The sequence below is a fragment of the Oreochromis aureus genome, linkage group 4, assembly GCF_013358895.1.
Source record: "Oreochromis aureus strain Israel breed Guangdong linkage group 4, ZZ_aureus, whole genome shotgun sequence".
Lineage (NCBI taxonomy): Eukaryota > Metazoa > Chordata > Actinopteri > Cichliformes > Cichlidae > Oreochromis > Oreochromis aureus.
The window spans coordinates 5,923,895-5,948,617 of NC_052945.1; the positions used below are offsets into that span (position 1 = coordinate 5,923,895).

At 39.9% G+C, this 24,723-nt stretch overlaps 2 protein-coding genes across 2 annotated transcripts; one reads left to right on the top strand and one right to left on the bottom strand.

Annotated features, from left to right (window-relative positions):
* The first annotated feature begins 1,539 nt into the window (after positions 1-1,539).
* akt1s1 (AKT1 substrate 1 (proline-rich)) lies at positions 1,540-10,525 on the top strand. The gene is made up of 6 exons (XM_031750902.2): positions 1,540-1,687; positions 3,331-4,072; positions 4,166-4,433; positions 5,761-5,844; positions 5,930-6,105; positions 8,340-10,525. Exons 2-6 carry the CDS (start codon positions 3,680-3,682, stop codon positions 8,475-8,477), a joined length of 1,059 nt encoding a protein of 352 aa, XP_031606762.1. The 5' UTR covers positions 1,540-1,687; positions 3,331-3,679; the 3' UTR covers positions 8,478-10,525.
* zgc:195001 (uncharacterized protein LOC567531 homolog) lies at positions 9,045-21,149 on the bottom strand. The gene is made up of 5 exons (XM_039610872.1): positions 21,047-21,149; positions 15,860-15,886; positions 15,687-15,749; positions 11,795-11,934; positions 9,045-11,391 (listed from the first exon to the last, which is right to left on the bottom strand). The coding sequence occupies exons 1-5, from the start codon at positions 21,099-21,101 to the stop codon at positions 10,987-10,989; spliced, it is 690 nt and encodes a 229-aa protein (XP_039466806.1). The 5' UTR covers positions 21,102-21,149; the 3' UTR covers positions 9,045-10,986.
* Positions 21,150-24,723: the final 3,574 nt, after the last annotated feature.

Here is a 24,723-nt window from a genome sequence, read left to right on the forward strand (position 1 = left end):
ATTTTAAAAATATTTAAACTTTTTTTTTTTAGCCAGGGATTTGACTTGTGTTTCTATACATGTATTTCTCTTTCTTTCTTTTCTCCAATTAAAATTAAAACTAATTTAGATGAAATGGAAAGACTTGTTCCTAGGACGGCTTTCTTACATACACGTCTCAATTTTTTTTCTTAACAAAATAAAATAAATAAATAAAATAAAATAAAAAACGGGGTCAGAATCCAAGCTGGCTTTACTGATTAATTTAAATACATTAGCATCACCTTGACATTTGCCGCATTAAGTGAATGTAAAATGCTATATATAACAAAAACCCTGGCATTATAAAATGGTTTAACATTTTTTTAGTTAAATAAATAAATGATTTATTGCTGTTAATCTAAACCTAGCTTAAACCCAGGTGCTTATCTTTTTGTCATTTAGTTAGTAAATATGTAGTGCATATGTAGTGTAGGGATTCCTTTGGTGCTTAGGAGATTCAGCAGTTGTAAAAACTGTTTGTGGGAGATGCTAAGGTAGCACAGGAGGTGTAATAGGCCTCTTTGTCTTGCTCAGAGAAGGAAGCTGATTCAACACAGTACTCTATTCTGTATGTGTGCAGTAGATCTACGGTTCCCTGAATGAGTTACTGTAGCTGATTAAGTAATAACTGGGGGATAGGTTTTCCTCCGGAGAGACTCGTTTTAAAGTATTTCCTCAGGAGTCATATACCCATAAACCTGGGCTCCGTGGTGTTGAATTTCTGTCATTCATTGAGTTGTACTTTAAGTATAGGGCTTGCTTTGTTCTGTTTGTGTTTCGGATTTTTAATTGACCTCAGTTCTTCTGTATTCTTTAGGACTTCCGGGTGGCGGCTAGTGCGCACACTTAGGCCAGTGGACTACGATGGCTTTGTAGCTTTCTAGAAAAGTTGAGTGTAATGATGTGGGAGTGTGATCATCTAGTCAGGGTGAGGTCATTGTAATAGTACCCCAACTTAATCTTTAGCAGGACCAGTGGATTTTGTATTATTATTATTATTTTTTAACATTTTATTAACTGATTTACATTTCCTTTTGAGGACGACACATGTCCACGTGACTCTCTGGCAATAAACTCAAGTAATGTATGTAACTACCTATAATTAATTAATTTCAAGTTTTGGAAGTTATTAGGAAGTAAATAAATAAGTTATCCAAGTTTACACAAAAATCCTTAAAAGCAAGTCTGGCCAACCTTGAAACACTGGGATGCTTATTTGATAAGTTATGTTGAAACTTAATCTAAATTCACTTTAAATGCACACTGAGAGATTGAAAAAATGCAGGTATTAATTTATTTAAAAACCCATTAAAAAAACAGTGGGTAACTGTATACTGATCTTTCCTCCTGTAAAGTAAGAGTTTAAAAAATACTTTTTCTTCGAAAGTAATATTTTTACCAACAGCTTTGAGTTCAAGATTATTTTACTTTAAATAATCGTATTTTACTTAATTAAAAAAAATGCTCGCCGTTTTATGTTGACGAAACAGGCTTTTATTGCGAAATTCCTGACCGGAAAAGGCCTTATTAATCCTTGCTAGCTTGCTCTCGCTGGTGTCGAGCCTAGCAAGGGGAGAGAAACCGTGGGAGAAGGCACAGTACGAAGGATTCAAACAACTTTAAGGTCGATAAACATCTGGCAGCGTGGAAGAAAGAAACTGACAAGGTAGGTGAAGGTCTCAGCTCGTTTTTGTAATTTATCTTTCCAAATCTTGACTCCTACTAAAGCCCGAAAATGGAGGTGAAGGGTGCTTCCATCATGAGGAGGTTGCACACAACACTGATTAAACAACAAGATCAGCGACAACAACAACAACAACACCAACAGCAACAACAGCAGCAGCAGCAGTAGTGGCAACCGTGCAGTAATGCCCACAGCGTGCAGTTCAGAAATGAGACATAAATCAGTGCAGAGGTGGCAGCAAATGGAAGCAGGAGCGAGCAGAGTGGTTTGAAAGCGGTGCAGTAGCTACAGTAGTTAGCATCGGTAGGTGTCATGCAGCCCACAGAACTGGTGGGGGCTGCGACAGTCAGACTAATTCATGCAGGTTTACACGTTAACCTGCACACACCTAAATTAGACCAGGTCCCATAAAACCAAATGTGGGTCAGAGAGCGTGTTTGCATGCAACAGTGTGGAAGGCATTAGGATGACATTTTATTATATTTAACTTAATAAAATAAACTACGCAGGTTGAATGTTTGGGGTTGATCACACGAAGAACAAATATACAGCAGTTTATTTGAATGCAATTGTTACAACTTCGTATAAGCATAAAGGGAAGCTTTAGTTTGTTATTTCAGCTGCTGTAATCTCTGGGGACAATCTTTGGGTGCCAGTAGGGGTACATCCATAGATCAACACGTTTTTTTTTTTTTTGTTTTTTTTTTGTGCTACGTTCCTTGTGAGACTCACATGTTGACTTGTGTACACCAGACCCCCCCCCAAGTGACTTTTTCAGTCTGGAAAAACTATGCCCAGAATCACCTTTCTGTGACTGACTTGGGAGTGTTTTCTAGGTTGACTAAACCCCAGTTAACCTCTTCACATCCACCTAGTGAGTTGGGGTAGGGTTAGGTTGTCATCTTTCCCTTTTTATGGAGTTTACAGGTACTTGTAAATGGCATCACCACTTATTTTGATATAGAAGAGTTTTCCTTTCTTGCTGATATCTCAAAGGGATTTGTATTTCGGGCTAGAGTGAAACCACTGACCGTTTGCTTGCCAAGTGAATGTGTTAATCACTACACTATGGAGCTAAACCCATATAAAATTAGTGAATCATGAGAAATGTTCCCATCTGACCCCTGCAAAATCAGTCTGTTTTTAATGTCTGTGACATGCAGTAACAGGAACAAGCACTGGTACTCTGTATGATTTATGTATTTTCTTACAATCCAGTGGAAAAATACCAAAGGTGCATTTTAGGTAATCTTTCCAGGGTCCTGTGTTAGGTGGCTGTTGGCTAATATGCAACCCTTTCAACCCCCAAGTTATTTTGTGGTGGCTGTTAAAGGGGTTAAAGTATAATTGGAATCCTTTAATTGTCATTAAACATCAGACGTTCAATGAAATTAGAGGCAATTCCACTATGATCTCAGTTTAAAGTCTTGGATTGTGCTTGAAGAACTTTTGAGTCTTTTTGTAATGTTCTTTGAGAAGTCACAAATTCACAAATTGAGCCAATCAGTTGTCTGCATTTTTTTTTTAAGTTCTTCCAACTTTGTGTTTATTGTTCACATGAAAAAAAAAAAAAAACAGCAGTGATTTAACCTAGCTCTATTTATTTTTATTTTTTATTTTCTTAGGTATCACCAGCAACTTGACAACACCTCTTCTCTCCCCTGGCTCTCCAGTGTGTAAGGACACCAACTTGTATGTCATATCTCAAAGTCACCCAGTGCCTCTCTGCCTAATAGGTCCTTACCTTCCCCTTCATCTTCATCAGTGCAAAAACTATCCATACACCAGCAAGAGAGTAACTGTAAGTTTTCAGCCATTTGAGCAAAGTCAGACACGCCACAGCTACCAAAGTCAGTATTTTGTTAAGTTTGGTGCCCCCAAGTCCTCTAAGCTCTTCATCACTTCTTAATATTACTCAGTTGTCTCATCAAATCAGCTCATCAAAGAAATCTGTAAACAGCATTTAGCACCATTATGGCCTCCATCACGCAGTCATCCGAGCTCGAAATCCCAGACAACCACAAAGAGAGCTGGCTGGCACTACTTTCTGCAGCAGAAGTGTATTGCCAAAAGTCTGGCTGCGACCTGGCCATACTCACAGCCTGTAAGAAGTTCCGGTCGACGACTGGAGAAGGAGAAGTGGGGAGGAAGCGGGAGAGCGGCAGTGCCTTTCCGAGGGAGTGCGATTTCTCTTATAATGTATGGGGTCAGGGATTTCTGGCTGAGTCGGCGCGTCGCTACATGGATGACATCGGTGTGCTGCACTCCACAACCATGCTAACAGCCCAAAAGCACACACGCCAAGCTGGAGGAGAGGGAGGAACCAAGCTAGTGGTTGACTTGACCTCTGACCCTGGAAACAGGGGGGTGAGTGAACTTGTTTGCTTTAGATAGCAAACTGTGGTATTGATTCAGAAAGTTCACATCTGTAATGTGTTTGATTCTCTGTTGTTGGTGCAGAGCTTAACAAGTGACATTGTAGTGGGAGGAGTCAGTCCTAATGGAAGACTGTACTCCCAAAGCTACCCGTCGATCTACAGTTCAGGAGCCATGACCGGGCAGGGCGGCGGGCAGAACGGTACCGGAGAGAGGGAACGTGAGAAGAGCGCATTGGAGGCCGAGCGAGGTCTACAGAGGTCTGGGATTGAGGATTTAGAAGAAGAGGTTGAGGATGAAGAAGAGGAGGAGGACATGGATGAGAGGAGACCCTATGGGAATGAAAGTGCAGGTGAGGAACGATACCGTAATCTGTTGCTGTGTCCCTGATCCATGCAGATTCTTTCTGTGTTCTAACTGGAAACGTGATGACTTGAAGTATTCTGTTTTTTTTGTTTTGTTTTTTTTAATTTAAGAAAAAACCCTTAATTATTATAATACATGTGCCCACATATAAGTTCTATTAAACTACAGTCGGTTTCACAAAAGGACACATGAAAACCACTTCAGCGTCCACACACATTTAGTTGCAGTTTGACTTTATGTTTGCTGAATTATTTTAATAAAAATTCAATACGTTGCCTTTACCTAGTGTGTTTTGTAGGCCTAAAGATGGTATTTTGTTGGCATTCATTTATGCACAGCTCTCTTAAGGTCCCTCCACAACATTTGAATCAGGTTGAGGTTTGGACTGGGCCATTGTAAAATCTTGATTCTTTTTTTTTGTTTGTTTGTTTGTTTGTTTGTTTGTTTGTTTGTTCAAGCAAGCTATTCTCTTGGAGATTTTCTGTTGTGCTTAAGATCACTGTCCTGTTGCATGATCCAGTTTCAGCTATTTTTAGCTGCTGGACAGATGGACCCACATTTGACTGTAGAATACTTGGGTAAACAGAGGAGTTCATGCTTGGCTCAATGACTGCAAGGTGCCCATGCCCCGCAAATGATGGTGCAAAACAAGCATCATTCGTCATTCCTCCACCACCGTGCTTAGTAGTTGGTGTGAGGTGTTTTTGTTGATATCCTGTGTTTTAGTAAACTCAGTGCATCCTTTCCAGTATTTATCAAATGTATCCAAGTTTCATAACCATGCTCAGATATAATGCATGATAATCTTTCAGTGTGAGAGGTCTTTGACATTTGTGAAATTATTATTGTTGTTATTATCATTATTATCATTATTATTAATTTTGTAATTCTTACAATCCGTCTCTAATTGTCATCCAAAAAAAGGGAAGTCCCTGGGCAAACCCAAAATATCTACATGGGACTTGGTAGTGATGTGCTCATTTAGTCCTGCAGGCTCTCTGGCACCATTACTCTCCATCCTCAGACTATTTAATTGCTAGTTTTATGAGCTTTTATGAGCTGCCCATATTTTCCAGCCACACACACTTTAGATAATGAGGAGGTTGCTCATTATTCAGGTTGTTTCAGTTTTTTGATCATTAAAACGCTTCATTCGTTCCATTTTCACTTTCTGAAACAGAAAAAACGAGTTTTAAAACATTTCGATGGTGTTGAAATGGGTGCAAAAAAACATTTAGGAAAAGAAAATGAGAAATCAATTTGTAATGCATGCGTTGTGTTTATTCCAATTCAAAGTATGCCTTCTGCTTCAGGTGTGTTCTCCATGGATGAGGACTCAGTTTCTCGGGACTGTGAGCCGTTCTTTGAATCTGATGGAGAGGAAGAGAGCACGGATGGTGAGCGTTCAATATGCTCAGCATTGTATGTACAGATACACATGTGTGCATGATCTGAATTTCTTTATTTTTAAATTTGTTTCAGGCTCTTTGAGTGAGGATGCCCCTCCGCCATCGCGCGGTATGGCTGTGGGTCAGGGTGCGTATTCATCCCGTCAGTCCCATCCCATGGCGTTGGCCCGCTCCCTGCCTGTGTCTGTGCCTGTGTGGGGCTGCAGAGGAAGCAGAGCTGCTCAGGGAGACAGCAACAGTGGAGAACGGGTGAGCACATCTCGGACACTGAGGCCAAATGATCTGACCTTCTGTGTCATAAATGGAGATCGGTGGGCAGCCAGTCAGTCGTTTACAGCTCAGACTAACTAGTTTTAACTCTTAACTTCTCTTAAGTGTTGATCGCCATGGTTGGTTACATACAGACTCAGGTCAAAAGGGGTCAGCAGCACTGACTACTGAGCAATCGGGTAACTGGAAAAGTTAGAATCCTTACTGGGACCAAAACATAACATAAAACGCAAAGTGATAGTTTAGAGTAAAACCAGCAGAAACATTTGGATTATAGGTTGAATTAGTGGTGCCTTTTGCAGTGTTTCATTTTCAGCCATTTTGAATGTTTTTTTGTTTTTTTAAAGCATTTCAGCATTATGCAGTTTAATAAGTATGCAGTAGACCCACTAATATACTTACATAACCCCGAATAACAGTCCAATAACATTCGGATCCAAAGAGAATTAAATTTTTATTAAATCTAATGATGCATTTCATTTTGATTGCCCGTCAGTGACCTCACATCTGCTCTTATCAAACTAATCTGTGTGCTAATGTTATCAAATCGCATCACAACAACGTTCAGCAGTTCTCATGAATTTATTTGTAGTGCGTCTGTGTCGATCACAGATAACATGCTAGGCCACCGCACAATTTAATTTGCCAGATGGTGTCTGCTACTGTAGCTCTATGGCCTGCACTCATGTAATGTTAAGTTAGTGTGATGGATCATACATTGGAGGCTGATACCTTTAACATACTAGATAAGTTATGTAGTACAGAACGGCAGCTGGGCGAGCAAGTCCAGGAAAAAGGGGAGCTTCTGCTGGGCCAAACTCAGGCATGCCTCTATCCACACGCTGTCATGCTTAAACAAATAGTAGTTTGCATAAGTAAATGCATAATGCACCAAAGAGTGATGTATAGGCGCTGCACAGAGAGTGTCGTGTTTTACAACCCCCGTTCATTGCCATAAATGAAAGGTGGGGGAACAAATTAGAGGTCAGATATGAGAAACTCTACTGTGCAGAGGATTGGTGCCTCCTCTGCTTGAGCTGAAACACCAGAGCTATCTGTTTGGGAGATGGTGGCTGCTCAGTTTATGGTTGTTTGTGATATGTGTTCTTTGCATGTGAGCTGCACCAAAAGTGCAAGCGCTGCAGTTCTTAAAAAGAGTCATTTTAACATATTTCAAGGGCTAGCATTAATTCACCTTGAATATGCTGAATATGTATCAGCACAGTTACAGCTGTAGTCTTGTTGTGCTTATGTAGGTTGATACGGTTCAGCACGGTTCAGACTGGTTCTAACTTCTTATTTAAATGTTGGGGGTAGTGGGAGATATAATTAGGAATATGGTGGTACATTCAAGTAGCACTGAAATGTTTTAACAGCTGTGAGTAGTTAGTGCAGTCATATGATGCTTTTAAAAAGGTTTAAACAATAATAACCACACAATATTTTTTTACTGTAGCTTTAAATATTATATAAATAATATATCACTAGTATTTCTAGCGTTGTATTTTATTCTTGCTCAGTTATCATTTATATTTATATTGACCTGGTTTGATCTCGTTTCATGTAAGATTTCACTTTTTATTTTTTTGTAATTAATTGTTGGATAACTTACTATGAATTAAACTCAGTGCTGAGCTGAGGTTTATCTGGTGGTACTGTCTGTAACTAACAAATTTTAATGGTATCAAATGTTAGACAACCTCATAATGACATTCTGATTCAGAATGAATGCAGACATAATGTTTAAACACAAATGTTATACTCTGTTTAAGAACAGACAGTTTAAGGATTTTATTTTTTTTTAGTCCTGAAAATAAATTCTGGAAAAAAATGTGCAGACAGAATTCAGATGCTCTGATCCAACAGCTTGATGGGCATAGATAAACAGACCTCCTGAAAAGAAATGGGTCATGACATTTTGATAATTAAGCAGGCTTTTGTTTTTAGCGTTCATGCCCGTTGGTGTCAGTCCATCCTGACATATTTCATGCTGTCTGAAGACTAAAACAAAGACGCTATTCATTTGCACCCATTAATGGCCATGACGGCACTGTCGAACACAACTGACAGAAACTCTGTTTACGGTCGAGCTGGGAAAGTCGAACACCAGAAATGCACAGGAAATGAACATGAAAAGGCAATATTTGATACTGATCAGTTTAAGTCCATATCCCTTGTTAACCCCTTGTTTTCCCTGTGTGTTTGCCTCTTAGTCGGGCTGTGCTGACCTGGAGCACATCGCTGCCAGTATGAAGGCTCTGCTGGCCCCCGGAGCCACTGATGGGACGGAAATGTTTGGGGCCCTGCCTCGACCCCGTCTCAACACAGGGGACTTCTCTCTCAAGCAATGAGTGAAGGGGGAAGGAGAGGGTGTAGGGAGGGAAGGAAAGGGAGTGAGGCAAGTACAAAGAGGGAGAGTGATAAAGGGATAGGAGAAAATGTGGAGAGGAGTGATGGGAGGAACCCTGGATTTTCTGGCAAATGTGACGTACAGTATGTGTCTGAAAGCTAGTACCTCCATTTATTTCTCACTAACCAAAATTAACGGCACATGCTTTGTGGAGCAACTTTCCTAAAGAATTGTGGTTATGAACACTAATAATGTTTCAACACTACCCCTGCCCCTCCCACTTCGTCAATACTAGCTTCCACGACACTACATTACAATTGGACCTCGAGATGTTTGTGTAGTGACCCACTGCACTGAACTAAAAGTCACTAAAACAGGGTGTGTAATCATGTACCTGGTGTTTTTTGGACGTTTGCCTTTTGGTCAGGTTACCTGTGAAGTGATGAGACTTTGGGGAAGAGCTGCCTGTACCCGCTTCATCATAGATGCTGCTTCTTTGTGCTTAAGTTCCAACTTTGAGTGGTATTAGCTTTATTATGAAGATGAGGCAATATGTGGTAGTTAATAGTTAATCTTTTTTTTTTTTTTTGGCTTTCTTTTTCAGGAGTGAAGCAATCGATGCCACTCTCAAGTCTGTTAAATGTTGACGCATAATCGGGAGACTGTTAGCTTAGCTCGTCTCAGTTTGGCAAAGCTTTGCACACCAGAAAAGCTGAAAGCTAACCGGAAACTAGCTGGACTCAGTTCAACCTATCAGCCCCACCAAAGCTAAAAATTAACATGTTATATCCCGCGTCTTTACCAACAGAGGGATCTAGGCCTGTAACTAGTTTATCCAGCCCTTCACAGCAGCAACCAACTGTGCAGCATTTCTAGCTTTACAAATGTCAACAAACAAGGAAAAATGGATACATTGGCCATAATTTCAGCTTAGGAGTGTTCAGGGGTGTTTCTTTTCACTGTCAGCATTACAGTGAAACTGTTTAAAGTTGTACTGTAAAACTGTACCCTTACATATGGTGTAAATTTTATAAGAGGTTCTGTAGTTCTTTACACAAATTCGGCAGTGTATGGTGCTAAAAATGGTTCCTACCTCCACCTCAGAATTACAGGAGGTAACCAACATGGGTCTAAATGATTTGCAATAGGTAGTGGTGCTTAGTAACTTTACTATGCACATGAAACTGTCTTTAAATCGTTGCCGTAAACAAATTAGATGCATGTTAATCAGTGACTTTTAAGAGTGGTTTTTCCTACTTCAGAGCGAGCCAGCCCCTGTGCTATTTAACCTCTGGCTCTCAGTTCACACCTGCAAAGGCATTCATGTTTCAAAGAAGGTAAATAGGCAAAATGTTCCTTATTTAAGTTTGAAACTAGCAGGGAGAATCTCAACTTTTATGGAGAAAACATAAATCCAACATTCCCCCGAAAAAAATCCTATAAGATCCGCAGAGATCTGTGGGTTTAAACACAGAAAACGTTTGCATCTGTTGGTGATTAATCATTGACGAGGTCAGATTCGACTGCAGGGCCTCGCCGTCATTTAGCTCAACATGCTGAAGTTGCCACATTTGTTTTTTTTTCCTTCTGTATACTCCCATCATTTACCTGGTAAGATGACCAAGAGGCCTGCTGTTGCCCCCATTAGAAACCAGTCTATTCCTTCTAAGGGGTAGAAACCAATGGTTGACTTGATATGAAGCTTGTGGCTTTAGATAATGTGAGCAGAGAGCAGAGGACACCAGCACCTCGTCGTAACATGCCTATTTTTACTTTTACTTTTGCCAATGAATGACTGACTGATAGAATGATTGTAAATCAATACTGATTTTTAGGAGATGGGCTTTTTCTTTTTCTTTTTTTTTCTTTTTTGCTCCTCATATGTTGTTGAAAAGATTGAATGAATGAGAAGACTGTGTGAGAGAGGGTGAAAGAGAGGTAGAGTGGATCTGAAAAGATAAATGTCCATCTTTGACATTTCGAAAAAACAAACAAATGTTCCGTTAACTACTTTTATGTTTCAAATAAAGGAGCAACACCAAGAGAAAAGCCTTTTTGTATCATTATAGATGTATTCTTATAAAAGGCCTCTAGAGTGTACCAGCGCTCTATGTTTAAGTCTGCTAGGCGGCGGTCACACAGATATAACAGATGAGCTCAGTGTTATTACACAACAGGAGAGTTTATTGACTACATTTGGCACATACAAAACATCCAGACTGAATAAAACATGCAGTCTAGCTCATGCAAAGTCCCAGCTGGATTGAAACATACCATTAAATGCCCATTCTTCTAAGTTTAAATAACACAGATAAATGCCCGTCATTTAGTACGACATTTGGGCATCTCTGGGGACGGTCTGAAACCAAATAAGCTTTCTTCATGCACTAGAGAAAGCTGAAATGGTTACAGTACTTGTTCCCCAAACATCACAAGCTCCCCATCTCCCTCTTGACAGCTTTTTAAATTGACCTTCCCTCCCTTTTCCCCGATTTGCTTATTCTACTGTGTCACTGATCCTTTTTCCGAATAAGGCAGAAGGAATTGGTGCCAACCCAGAATCCAGGGAAGACCTTCTCCTGGAGGTTTTCTTTGAATTTGTGAATCAGCCGCACCTCCTTCTCACCCTCTCCCTCCACCAAGAGGAACTTTATGATGCCTGCGGGCTGGTCGATGTAGACACCCATGGTGGAGGACAGGGGCAGCTGGATGTCCACGTTCTCCGCATTGTGCCAGATCTGATAGCAGGAGCCAGACCAGCCAGCACCCCAGGAGGATTTGTTCTCTCCGATGCCGCAGGGTCCGTCCTGCACCTTCCGGGGTGAGCTATCGCTGACCACCCCGATCACCACCCAGCCGTCGTAGTCCACCTCCCAGTACCCTCGATGGCCCAGCAGCCCTTCCTTGCACAGCACCTAAAGGTTGGACGAGGCATAGTAGGAAATTAAGCTAGCTAATGGCTTCAAGAATTAAATGATGAGCAGAATTATTGATTTGATTTGCAGACAATTTGATGAAGTAATGCACCTAATCAATTTTTTTCCAGTAGATGCACTTCTGAACCTTTAAATTTGCTTGTCTTTAATGATGGTAAACTGTCTTTGGATTCTTAATTGTTGATGTCAGATCAAGATATTAACTTGGAAGATTCTAGTCATTTTTGATTTTCACATACAGGAAAAAAACACCAACATGATGGTTCCAAGACCAAAAGTTTAAATAAAGTTCTGGTTCCTGTTAGTTTTACTTCCTGCCTCCTTGATGGGCCCCTGAGCCTGTTCCCATAATGCCCAGAATGATGATTAACTCCAGGCTTACCTGTGGTGAGTGGTCATATCTCTCAGGTCTCTGGGAATAAGGGCACACTGCATCTGATGTACGAGCCACCTTAGAGCCGCCCTCTGAAATCCACAGCAGTTTCTGTGCAGTTTTGTCATCGAAAGAGAGGGGGATCCAGTCTGAGGAAAGGGGAGGGGGAAAATACAAACTAAGACCGGGAAACTGGTGATGGACTGGTGGCTGTCTTTCAGAGTAACCCAAAATTAAGGACTTTCAACTCTAAAATTGCACTTCTAAGTTTCGAGATCTACCAGGTCTACTGAATCCAACTCTGAAATTTGATTTTTGAGAAAAAAAAAAAACATTGAAAACTGCAACAACAGGAATTTAAGATCAGAATATTAATGTGCAACTTTTCTGTTTGATTTTTGGCTTAAAGTATGTTTAACTGATATCTTTGGATTTAATTGAGGCACTAACCTAAAATAGTAATATTAATGAACTATTTTTGCATTTATTCCACATTTTTGTGTTTTTCGCTCCTCCACTATATAAACATAATTTTGTCATCGTAAGTACATGCTTGTGCAATAAACCTTAAATGCCCAGAGTTCAAATCACTTGCATGAATACTTGAATTATTTATCTGCCTTTATTAAACCAGACTCAGGCCTTCTCACCAAACATCTGGACAGGTGTTTTGTCATTATTCATAGACCGCTGTGTTCAGCTTCTCTTTGTTTTACTTTTCTATCAAGTCACCCAAAGATGTTAAATATCATTTTTATGACATAGAAACTCTGTTTTGTTTTGGACCGTTCCTCTTCTGACAGGCTCCTGGAATCTTAAAGTCACCTTGTCAGGTATTTTGGTCCATCCAAGGGCATCTAGAAATGCTATGTCCCCAGAACCTTTGGCACTCTTGTATCCTCATATCATCAAACTACCACCTCGATGCTTCACTGTCAGCACTGTGATGCATTCAGTGTGAAAGTCGTGGCTAGGTTCTTGCCAAACACGCTGGACCCCTTCTGAGCCGAATAAATTTATCTTGGTTTCATCTGACAGAAGAATGTGCTTCCTGCTGTTTTGTTCCGAACAGCCAGCGAGAGTTTTCTGTCACTGATGTTTTGCAGTGTCTCTTGCACTCCCTGAACTGCCACATAAGATCTTCCATCCCAGTTTCAGTCAAAAGCCCAGTACCACCCCTGTGCAATACTTGTAAGTCTATTTTTCAGAGTTAAACTGTAAGCTCATTGACCATGATGTCAATTTAGGAGCCAAACCACTGCTGCGCAGTTTACTTCTGCCACTGCTTTTTCACTTTTCTTTTTGTTTCCGTGATTACAGATTTTCTAACGTGTAAATTTTTGTTGTGTTGAGTTTCTACATAAAAGCTTTTATAGCTGACTTAGCTGTTTTTTGATTGTTTATAAGAGAAAATCTTCAGTCATTTTAGTGCTCTTGGAGTGATAAGGATTTGGAAAATATTGTGAATTACCATGTAGCTCTGTCAAACCCAGTGTGTTATTGGGAGTATTAGTAGTTTATATTAATTAATAACACCTGGGTAAATGTGAAAAAAGCTCTCATTTTGGGGAGAGCGAAAGTTGAGGAAAGACTTGATTAATGTGACAAGTGACCCTTCAAAGACGTGCTACATTAAACTGGCAGGTGAACTACGTACACTGCAAACATATGTTTACCTACCTATCCACCCACCCCACCTTACCCTTTTAGCAGAATTAATTTGACTTTGTCCACAAAATGCCTTTAAAAAAAAAAGAAATGCAGGAATTACACTAGATCATCCCAAGTGTGTGTGGACAGTGTGACAGGCATTCCTTTAATTTCCTTGGTATTAAAGTTATATTTTTCAGAGGGTGGTTCTCTTTTATACAGCCCGCATGAAACAACATGGTAAGAACTCAAGAGGCAGTTTTTGGGATCCATGTTTGGGACGTTGTAGTTTCAACCCTGCAGAGTAAAATCACCCACATTAGCTGTGCATTAGATGATCAATGATAATGTAAGTGAAACAGGTGGAGGTCTGTTAGTGGTTTAAAACAAATGACACCAGAGGCTATAAAACTGGTTTTAAATGCATTAGTTCTGTCACAGCTTGATTATTGCTGTGTGATCCGGTGCTTCCAACAAGTAACTCAAAATAAAGTCGTACAATGAGCTCTGCAAAACGACAGAACCGGTGTCAACGATGTGCATGTGATCTGTGCTGGTTAACTACTAGAAAGATGTCGGCCTATATGCTGATGAGTTTCATCACAAAGACACTTGTGACAAGAATGTAAACGTATTATATCGAAGACTGTTTTAGAATTTTAGCCAACATATCAAATGTGATTTGCAATATAAATTAGGCTCATATGGCCAAAAGTTAAAACAAGTAATATACAGAAGACTGTCATTTACAGAGCTGTGACAGGATGTAACTTATTACCAGGTTATGTACTAAAGATCAGCTTTATAAAACTGATCTTTAGTACATAACCTGGTCTTGTAAACGGGACTAGAGGATAAGTAACGTTTTATTAGAATAATTATTTTTTGTATAAATTACATGGTACCTGTATTAGTAGGACCAGCTTGTTTGAGGGTGTGTAGGTTGGACCTCAGGAAGAACAGCTAAAGCTGAGGCTGATGCTTCAGCAAACAAACATGAAGTGCCAGTGCCGTCAGATTCTCTGAACTCCCAGTTCTCGTAACTCCTCATGACCCTTATCATCCTTCTCCGTATCCTTCCTTCCTTCATTCATTATTGCTTCTCATTACTAGCTTTGTTTGGTAAAGATTAACTCCTGGGTCTGAAAAAGAAAGTCAGTGCTATAAACCTTTATTCTGTCTAACAGACAGCAGGGGCATCTAAGTCTAAGGTTGCAAAAAGTGGTTTGTGTAGAAATGTCTGGGAAAAGTTTAATGTCTCAGTCGCTATTTTTTTAAAGTCTTATTTCATTCAGCACATTTATTTTGTAAAGTTTTGTCCCATTTGAGTAAAAAAAAAGACAAAAGGGTAAACCAAGGCACGCTGTATGCCGACCGTATGACTGACACCCATGTTGAGGACACACCTGCGCAAATACAGTATTATACTTACAATTTATTCCAATGTGGATCATGTTATAACACTTGTTTGCTGACAACATCAGTAACCTGATTATGTAATCTAACTCGGCAATGTGAGTGAATGAATCTCAGGGTTGGAAAAGCTTAACAAAAAAAAAAAAGTAGGGTTATATGAGAGTCAGCCCCCTGCAGAGTGTTCCCCTACAGTCTTTCTCAGAATCAGCTGGTTACTGTGTGAGCAGTGAGTATAGCAGGGTAAATAATATTTACTGACCCTCTTTTAACAGTCTGCCTGGTCTAAAACCCCCCCAAACAACAATAACAACCATAAAAACAGGCATAATAATAATAATAATAATAATGATAATGATAATGACAAACATTAGAAGCAATTATTGGCAAGTGATGAGGCAGCTTTGAATCACTTGACGTTTAAGTGGTGCGTTATTTCTGTGGGATATAACATTTGTGAATATGCTGTTACAGATTTATTTAATAATGTAGTTAGTGACTGGTTCTGGTACACATGTAATAACCTTTTAAATACATATTAAAAAGTGTAATAGACTTATTGAATTTGGTATTAAGTGATCCAGATATCACAGTAGCATCAAAGTCTTAAACCATGATTCCTTTCTAAATTTTTATTTATTAACCTTTTTATTCGTTATAAACTTTGACCATTATTATTTTAATCTTTGATCATCTTAAAAAGTTTGCTCCATAATTCTTTTGAATAATAAAAAAAATAATAATAACAAATAGCATGGCGTGACATTAGTTAATTATTAATTATTCATTTTTTTTTTGTGTTTACTCAGGAGCTTCATTTTAAAATAAAAAGGCTTACATTTCATGAAGTCAGCCCTGGTGGTTGGTTCGGGGATATTGGGCTCATATGGTGGCAGTGTTACTAAAAAGAGGAGGAAAGAGTGGATAAATAATGAAACGTTCATTTAATTTAATGCATTGATATCCATATGCAAAGACTTCACAACAGCAGGACTCCATGCTGGTTTTTACCTTCTGTAGCACTACTGTTTTTTCTCCCTGCAAAAGAAAACGAGAGCATCATTTCACTGCCGTCTACTACAGACACTGTATATGGAATTACAGCCTGTACTCAGACATGATTTCTCACATGAGCTTATATGACAAAAAGCTGAAAGCTCGACACCCAGGGTGGCAGCGGCGGTTACTTTAAACCTTTTCATCTTCCTCTGTAGGCAGCACCTTCCTCATAGTGTCTGCCAGCACTGCTGCTGCAGTTAATCACCTGCTGCTCTCAACACATTGTAGATCACACAGGGGTATGCGTGAAATGTCAGTTCAGCACTGATTCATGGAGTTCCCTCATGCATTTTGAGGTTCTGGTTTCAACGTATGGGTCTCCGCATACATTTGCTGGGAACACCGTTCATGGCCACTGATGACAGGGGGCTGATTCTAAGAATAAACTTTCTGTGGGATGCTTTTCCTTGGCACCGCTGTGGGCGTGTTTGTCGTGTCACAGGCTCTCCGTTTGTTCTTCCTCCAGTTTGTGAGTCACTGCGTCTTCTGACATTCGGAGAAAACTGTGATCCCTCACCTGCCCGTCCGGTCATCAATCATGCCACTGCGTATGTCAAGTTACCGTCTCTCAGATTTCACACAGAAAACGATTAGATTATTTTACAATTCGCGCTCATTTACCGGACTGTTACATCCTGGCATTTATCTGATTTGTGTCTAACAAAATGAGACAAAACAGGCTCGTTTTTAAAGTCCTATATGGAGCATATAACTGTGTTCAAAGCTGTGAAGATTTAATGGCAAGAAGTCATAAAACATGCTTTCTTACACTTTTTAAGAAAAAATCAAGACAATTTAATTAAACTAAACCTCACCCTACTTAAAGTCTGCTCTCCCTCCCCTCATTTTTATACCATAAGAGGCTGTAACAGACTGAAATATAGTTTTATGGCAGTATTATGACTGAATCCCTGATTGTCATTCATCTCCACTGAAAATGATAGTAAAGATTTAACGCTTGGCCATTTGGTGAGGACATGTTGATTAAGGGTTGATTGTTCAATCATAATTGTATAAGTCGTTGCTTTTAGTGATCTAGTACTTCCTGCAGAGTGAAAGCTTTGTATGAGTCAGTACATAAAAACTTAATTTGAAGTTAAACTTGTTAAAATTGTGCTTTTATTAAAGCTATATAATATCTGTTGAATGGCCACAATTACATTACTTTTACATTGTTGTATACTTATTCATTCCCAGTTGCAGGCTTCATAAAAAGTCTTCAATTAAAAATGATGTAAGAAAATAAAAGCATCCAGTGCAGGAGAATTTTTAACTTCACTAATATGACATAATTTGATTAGTTGATTTTAACTCCTTTAAATATTTGTTGGGTGTTTTACGCAGCGACAGTGCATCCTGTTTTATAAAAATCCTCATATACCTGTAAACTTTGTTAAAGGTACTGTTTGTAGTTCCCGTCTGCCAATTTTAAGGTTTTACCACCAGGGGGCAGCGTTTTCCCAGACCACCATTGTACAGGATTTGTTCTTTTGCCTGTTTAAATAAAGGTGACGCTGACTTTCTGCATCATCTTGTGGTACAAACTGCTATCATATGAAAGTACAGCCTGGCTGAGTTAACCTTCAGTCAGTTGCTATCTCTTAAACAAATGCAAAGATGTTTTGAACATGAATTTGTAGTGGTAATTTCTTCTTTTAATAGCATTAGCTCATTTTGGAAGCCTAAACAGAGGAAGGACATAAACTTGACAGGATAAAGTGAATAGATTCATGCTTCAGCTTTATACATGTTCACTTTGATTTAATATATCTCCAGGTTTAGTTGATTTCTATTTTTATTATTTTTTTTTTTAATCATTGTCCTTATGTTTTTCTTTCTTTTCTCTTTTGTTGTATAGAGTATTTAATGGGATGAACTATAAACTCTTTAAAGCTGTTTTTGATTATAATGTTTATCCTGTGTGCAGTTTAGAGTATTAACAGGAATGCAAATGCAGTGAATCTTGCGTCTTTAGAAAGGTGACTTCTGAGCCCTAGGGGTTTCCCTATGTCTGAAGAATCTGACACACATCTAAGCCTAAGGAAACTTTACCTCTCCGGCCTGCATGACCCTTCGCTGAGGAGGATGCCAGCAGCGTGACAACCAGAAGGACAAATGATGGCCTGGCATAACATCTGCAAACATCAGCTATAATTGAGGGGGTGGCATTGCTTTCTCTGAAATGTGTTGGCTTGCAGTTCTCTTAACTGTGGCTAATGCACTGAGAAGGTAGGGTTTCCAGAAGAGGAGTGGGCCAACTTTAAATGTGTTGGCTTTTCCTCAGATGGGTAAAATAATGTGTGTCACTGGGTGCTTTAATTAAAACCTAAATATATGCTGAGGTATTGTTTGGCAGGAGCTCATTACGCCACAAACAATTACCTGACCAACATCACTAAGGCCAGAGAATTTGATAATTGGCTGGGCATGCAGACATATTAATTAAACCCTACTGAGTAGTGGGATTCAGTTACAGACAAGGTTTGAGTTTGGATATTGTCCACATGTCATGATTGACTTCAGCAGCAAGCCTGCCAGTTTACAATGCACAAGCTCAAACGTTTTAATAGACTAATGCGTGCGCATAATGCTGCACCATTGATGGATGGGGCAGACAGAGATTTGGCAGGACAAAGCAGGATATCGTGAAGGTCATGAAGTCATCATTGGAAACTGTTGGAGCAGAAAGTCGCTGGTGACAGATCACTTCATCGGTCTTTCTTTCCCTTCTCCTTTGAGCTCTTTCAGAAAGGAACACAGCAGGTGGGATGGGGACACGATACAAGAAAAGCCTTCAGATTTTTACTGGAATTGCTATTGGACAGATTAAAAAGGGACATTTGAAGAAATGGCCAACAGTCATTAAATTCATCTCCAAATATGATGTCCCTGGCGACTGTCTGAAGGGAATAAACTGAACATCTCAGGTAACCTTGGATATCAAGATCTCAAGCCAGCAGTAAGTAAGTTGGGTTACTGGAAATATTCCAGATCTCTGGCTGCACCGTGAAGGTTAAACCTCTCTGGATTCCTGTCTACACTCAGCAGGATGAACAAGAAAGCCCCGCTGGGATAAACAGATTCCCCAGAAGATTGATGACTTGACACAACAGCAATAGAGACATGGAGGGAACAGAGTGAGGTGTGTGGCATAAAAATATTTAAGGGCTGTGAGGCCATAAAAGGGACGGCTAATGATTAAGCTGCAGGTTGTAATGGATGGATATCTGGAGGAAGCCATTTCTCAGGAGGAGTTTCAGCAAGTTGACCGTTTTAAAACGAGAAGATATTCCCTGAAAGATTTTACTTAAAACTCTGGTGCCCTCCCCAAGAGCACTCGAGCTCAGCTCAGTCCAGCTGGAAAGGTCAATGGCGGCTCTCCCAGTGTTTCACAAGAAGTGTTTGTTTTGGAGTGTCACGAGGTAAACCTCTTTTTTCACCCCCTCCCCAGATTCCTCTCTCAGTGGGACAGAGCTATCTGCACAGATCGGGTTCAGAACATCCCACTGAGACAGCAAGATCAGAAGATAGTGAGATGAGGTGGAGGGAGATCCAGGATCATCCCTCTAGTTCCTGTCAAGTGTCAAAACTTCCTGGCTAGAGGCCCTATGGGTGACGAGTGCACATGTGAGATGGAGATTGGAAGGACATAAAGTACACTCAGAAGGAAAAGGCCTTTTTGAAGGGCTAATACAAGTAGAAGAGGTCCTCATTTATGGGCTCCTGTAGGCTCCCATAACAAATTTCCATTTTGAATTATTTAATTATGTTTAGAGTATTTTTATGCATCAAAGATTAGCTAATCACATTAGTTAGTTAGACTTGCCACATTACGCTTGCATTCATGTACTTTATAGTGACAAATTAAACTTTAATGGTACTAATTCCTCCAGGAGACGACAAACTGCAGAAGCCGCGGGTGCTGTATGTTACATAAAGGTAAAATCAAACAGCCATAAATAACACCAAGATGAGCTTTTGCATTTTGGTCCTTGAATTACTGTGCAGCATTTCACACTTCATTACTGTGGCAGCCAGAGGAGGGATTAGCAACAATTGAGGATGGAGAAGGAGGGAAAGGGGGTGGCTTGGGTTATGTAAGCTATTATGGAATTGGAAACACTGAGAAAATCCAAAAGAAGCAGGTAGGAAATGGAGAATCTATATGAAATATCTTCCTCTAGCACGAGACAGAGAATGAAGCAGCGTGGGCGTGTTTGGACAGGTGTGTCACGTTGCTTAGGGACAGAAACAAGAAAGACAGACAGAAATACGAGCACTGAAACTGCAGGCGAGGCTGTGACATTGACGGGAATTAGAGAAGAAGAAACGATCACCACCCGGCGAGAGGCTCTTTGTTGACATGATTAATGGACCAGAACAAACTGGCACAATCCAAGGTGAGGAAGGATATTTGGCTCCCAGCTAACGTCCAGGGATGGTCAGCGTGAGGTAACTTAACAACGTCAAATAAACAACATATAAAACACATAATAAATCAGTAATAACACACTGTGACAGACTGTAATTAAAATTTTTACCCTCTCAAGCAGTGTCATGGTTTGAACTGGGTGATAAAATGATACAGCGTGATACATCACTGGGCTCTGTGGTTATTGTAAGATGACTGATGCAATCTAGATGATTGGAAATTTGGGCAGTTGCACAGATGACATTGCACAAAGAGAGAAAATCAGAGTGAGAGAAATATTAAAGGGAATAATGGCTATATTAGATCTATGGCTATAGGTCACCCATGGCCAGTGTAGAATCAGCAATGTGGGATTAAATCTGACAGCCCACTGACACAGGGTGGAGAAAAGGCCCTTAAAGTCCATAAGGAATGGTAAATGAACCGGTTCTTAAATAATGCTTTTTTACTCATTCACAAAAGCACTTTTTTCTGTGCCGAAGTGCTTTCTATCTAACATTCACACTGAGCAGCCCAGGCTTCAGTATCAAGGATAATTTGGCATGCAGACTGCTGCAGCCAAGGATCAGACCTCCAACTTTACAATTACCTGCTCTACCTCCTCTTAAATTGCACTCAGTACAATTGCACAAATACAGTTCAAATGTCATGAAAGAAATATTGAAGACACGATGCTCATAAAGACTCAGGTAAGTTTGATTTCTTACCTGCTTTCTTGGGTACGGGCATGATTTTCGTGTTGCTCACGGCGCAGTTTGGCATCAATCGGAGACGTCCTGTGACAGTGCCTGTGCATCTCCAGAGGGTCACTCTTATTAACTTCCAAATCAGTAGAGAGGGGAGGTGCACGAGTTTGGGTTGGATGTACCGGCCATCCAAAGGGATGGTCCTGTTACTTGAAACTCCTGATCCTTTCTTGGGATCGCTTGATGGAGATGAGCAAATACATCCCAAGTATGCAAGCTTATCTGCATACACATGGACTGAGCACGTGAACGAGGTAAACCCCAGTGCTTACATAACATTTAGCACTGAGAAATGTAAGTATCTAGTTTAAAGAATGGGGGAAAAATATAGCAATGTGCCCAAACCTCTTTGTGTCGTGCATGTAGACACACAGGGATGTTGGCAGCAGATCCTTTGTGTGCTGTGGATTGCCTCATGTGGCTTCTGTTAATCTATTGGATTTGGCAGGTTTGGAACTCAAAATCTTTGCTTAAATGTTGTGTTTGTTTTCTGGTAGAAGCCGCTGCCTTTGGGGAGTGTCATTGCCATGGTAGGAGGGTGGTGGTGAGGTCAACATGTCAAAACGACATCAAGATGAATTTGGAAACGTACAATTTTCTGCCAGAACATTGCATTTCAACATGAAACTCAGTGCTATTCATGCAACCTGTCAGCAGTTTTAATGTTTTATCTAACTGGCATATGCTCACAGCTGCAGGGCATATCCATGCTTAGCCTTGTAGTCGCATCTTAGAGGAGTCATTAGCATATCTGCTTAATACATGTAAGACCAGGAGGAGACACAAATCCCTGGAAGGGCTGCATCAGGAAGCATCTGGTGTAAAAATCTGTGCCAAGTCACACATGTAGATCCATACACTGTGGTGACCCTTTGCAAATAAGGGACTCGTTCTGTCACCTCAGCAACACGATGAACTTTGACTGACTTTTTAAACTGCAGCTTAAACTGACTAACACAAGCTATAGGGGGTTATTTTCTGTACAGAGAGTGGGAGATGTCTACCCACCGGGGAGCTGTCGTCAACCCAAAAATCTCATCTATCAGCAGTTGCTTCAAGCGCACGTGTATCAAAATGCTGCTGCACTTCAAGCTTGTAAATAGCAGTTTCTAATTAGTCCGTTTGTCCAGTTTTTACTCACATTTCCTGTCAGTTATATTAAATAATTAAATATAACATTAGCATACATTTATAGTTAGTATAGTGAGTGTACTGCAAGTTTTGTGTTTGAAGATAAAATGCATTTTTACAGTATTGTGGAGTTATATGTTAATACTGTTGTTAGCACCATGCACAGACATCCTTTTAAAGGTTCTGTCCTAATATCAACCCACTCCTGACCCAGAAACATCTTACCTGGGGGAAGGAGAAAAAGAACTGGACCTTGATCATTGGTCCAAAGAAACAGATTGAAAGTAGGGAGTCCCTGAATCCATGATGTCTGAAGTCCAGGGTGAAGTTTCCACCATCTGTGAAGGGTCTGCAACATCTGCAGCCATGTCATCTGCTGGTGTTGGTGGTGGTTGGTTGGTGGTTTTATCAAGTCCAAAATCAATGCTACCAATTTTAGAGCCCTTCAGGCTTCCATGTGCTGCCAAGCTTTATGGAGATGCCAATTTCCTTTTCCAGCAGGACTTAGCACACAGTGCCAAAGCTACTACCAAATGACTTGCTGACCATGTTATTACTGTAGTTTGACCGGCCAGCACACATGCCTCACCTGACAGGGAATCTATGGGCTATTGTCAACAGGAAGATGAGGAACACCCGACCCAAAAATACACATGAGCTGAGGGTTGCTATCAAAGCAACCTGGACTTCTGTCTATGGGCCTGATTACCAATGATAACACACATTCAGTGGACGGAAAACATTCAAAGCAAAGCAACAATCCATGGTGACGGAGCGCCGACCACACGGTGAGGGAGTTTTAGAAGCTGGACCTGATCTCAGTGACTCAAGAGATTTTATTTTATTATAATTCTTCAGATTAAAATGACAAAAGCCTGAAATATTTTACTTTATGTGGGAAAACAACATTAACAATCCAAAAGTTTTTTTTAATAATATACAATTTTGGGGGAAGTGTATGGTAAAAGGAACTTTTTTTTTTTTTTTACATATAACTTACTCTACAGCACACTAAAGTGTAAGCAACATTTTAGTATTGAATTTATTGGCACATCCTGATAATTACAGTCAAAGAGGAAATAACTTCATCTCACTGTTATTACAAGAAGAATTTTAATGAGGTGCAAGTCGCAGCTTGGTGATGGTTCCTGTAATACTACATACACACTGTAAGCCATGAAAGCAAATTTCAGCACCTGCTGCTTACTGCTGTCAGTGAGCGGTCTAAACAGTATTGTACCATGACCTTTGGTCTATGTGTGTTTAGGGGTGCTACATTATACACTCAGCAATCACTAAGTAATATTCCAGTGCGCTTTACCCCCCGACCTGGCTGTTAAGTGTCTGATCATGTTACTTTATTGCATGTTAACATGATGAGGCTGTGATGAAATGTATAGCACAATTGGTCACAGGGGATTCATTGAGTGTGAGGCCGTAATCTGCGGAGGCTGGGATGCTTTTCCAGGACTGTGAAGACTTCCCCTTGTGGTTTTCTTAGCTCTTCTCTGATTGACAAGGCAGGTGCTGGCCTCTCAGTGTTTTGTCCACATTTACAGTATTTGGCTCTGAGTATGTATGCTATGAAGAGTGTTTATCCCAGACTGACAAAAGGGTCTGAAACAACTGCATGTTGTTTGTTTTTTAAATTGACTGTCAATCAGTGACAAAAAGAAATATTTCAGGTCTTTTGCTTCATGAAAACCAACAAAGCAACAATTTAAATCTACTTAATGAGAAGTAATAAGTAACATAGTCGCATTTTTATGCAAAAAGTACACAATCTAAATCTGTTATTGAATATATATCATTAAATATAGCAAAAATGAAAGATGTGACTATAGAGAACAAAGACAGCAGAGCATTAATGTGTCTATAGGATTCGACTGTTTTACTTCATATACTGTAATTTTAGGCCCAACACAGGGATCAGGAACCTTCTTCAGGGTCACGAGACATATACGATCAATTTGTGAAACATTTATTCAAATAAATTATATCAAAACTATTTCTTTTGGGATTAAAAATTACAATCTCTTGAACTCAACATTTATTTACAGAGTGATAATTATCAAAAAATAAATAAAGAGACCAAACGACCAAAAAACGAGAACAGATAGGGTGGACAGGGTCTTCAAGGCCAAAACAAGAAGCCCAGCTTATGAGTCTATGTTTGAATTTTTTAGAAGTTTTTATATTTAATCTGTACTCATCATCAAACACCACTGGAGCTGCAGCTGAAATAATACCATCTCATGCACATGTAGATATTAATTTAACAGAATAACAATTAGAATCCACCAGATCCTGCATCGCACTGATGAAGCATTGATACTCTGTTAAATGTTAGAGTTCTGGTTTCTAATGGGCTAAACCTCTTTATTTGATTACTCTTTTGTGGTTGATCAACTGCTGCCTCATTCATGCGAATGCAGTCATAGCTAGATTGATAAACCCTGAATTAATTTATTGAGTTGATAACCACCTTTATGTGACCGCTTAGCCTG

Coding starts and splice junctions, on each gene's coding strand:
- akt1s1 (XM_031750902.2), top strand. CDS start 3,680: ATGGCCTCCATCACGCAGTCATCCGAGCTCGAAATCCCAGACAACCAC. Junction 4,073..4,165: donor CTGACCCTGGAAACAGGGGG/GTGAGTGAACTT, acceptor TTGTTGGTGCAG/AGCTTAACAAGTGACATTGT. Junction 6,106..8,339: donor ACAGCAACAGTGGAGAACGG/GTGAGCACATCT, acceptor TTTGCCTCTTAG/TCGGGCTGTGCTGACCTGGA.
- zgc:195001 (XM_039610872.1), bottom strand. CDS start 21,101: ATGCCAAACTGCGCCGTGAGCAACACGAAAATCATGCCCGTACCCAAG. Junction 11,935..15,686: donor CAGGGCTGACTTCATGAAAT/GTAAGCCTTTTT, acceptor CCCTTTCCTCAG/ACTGGATCCCCCTCTCTTTC. Junction 11,392..11,794: donor GATATGACCACTCACCACAG/GTAAGCCTGGAG, acceptor TCCAACCTTTAG/GTGCTGTGCAAGGAAGGGCT.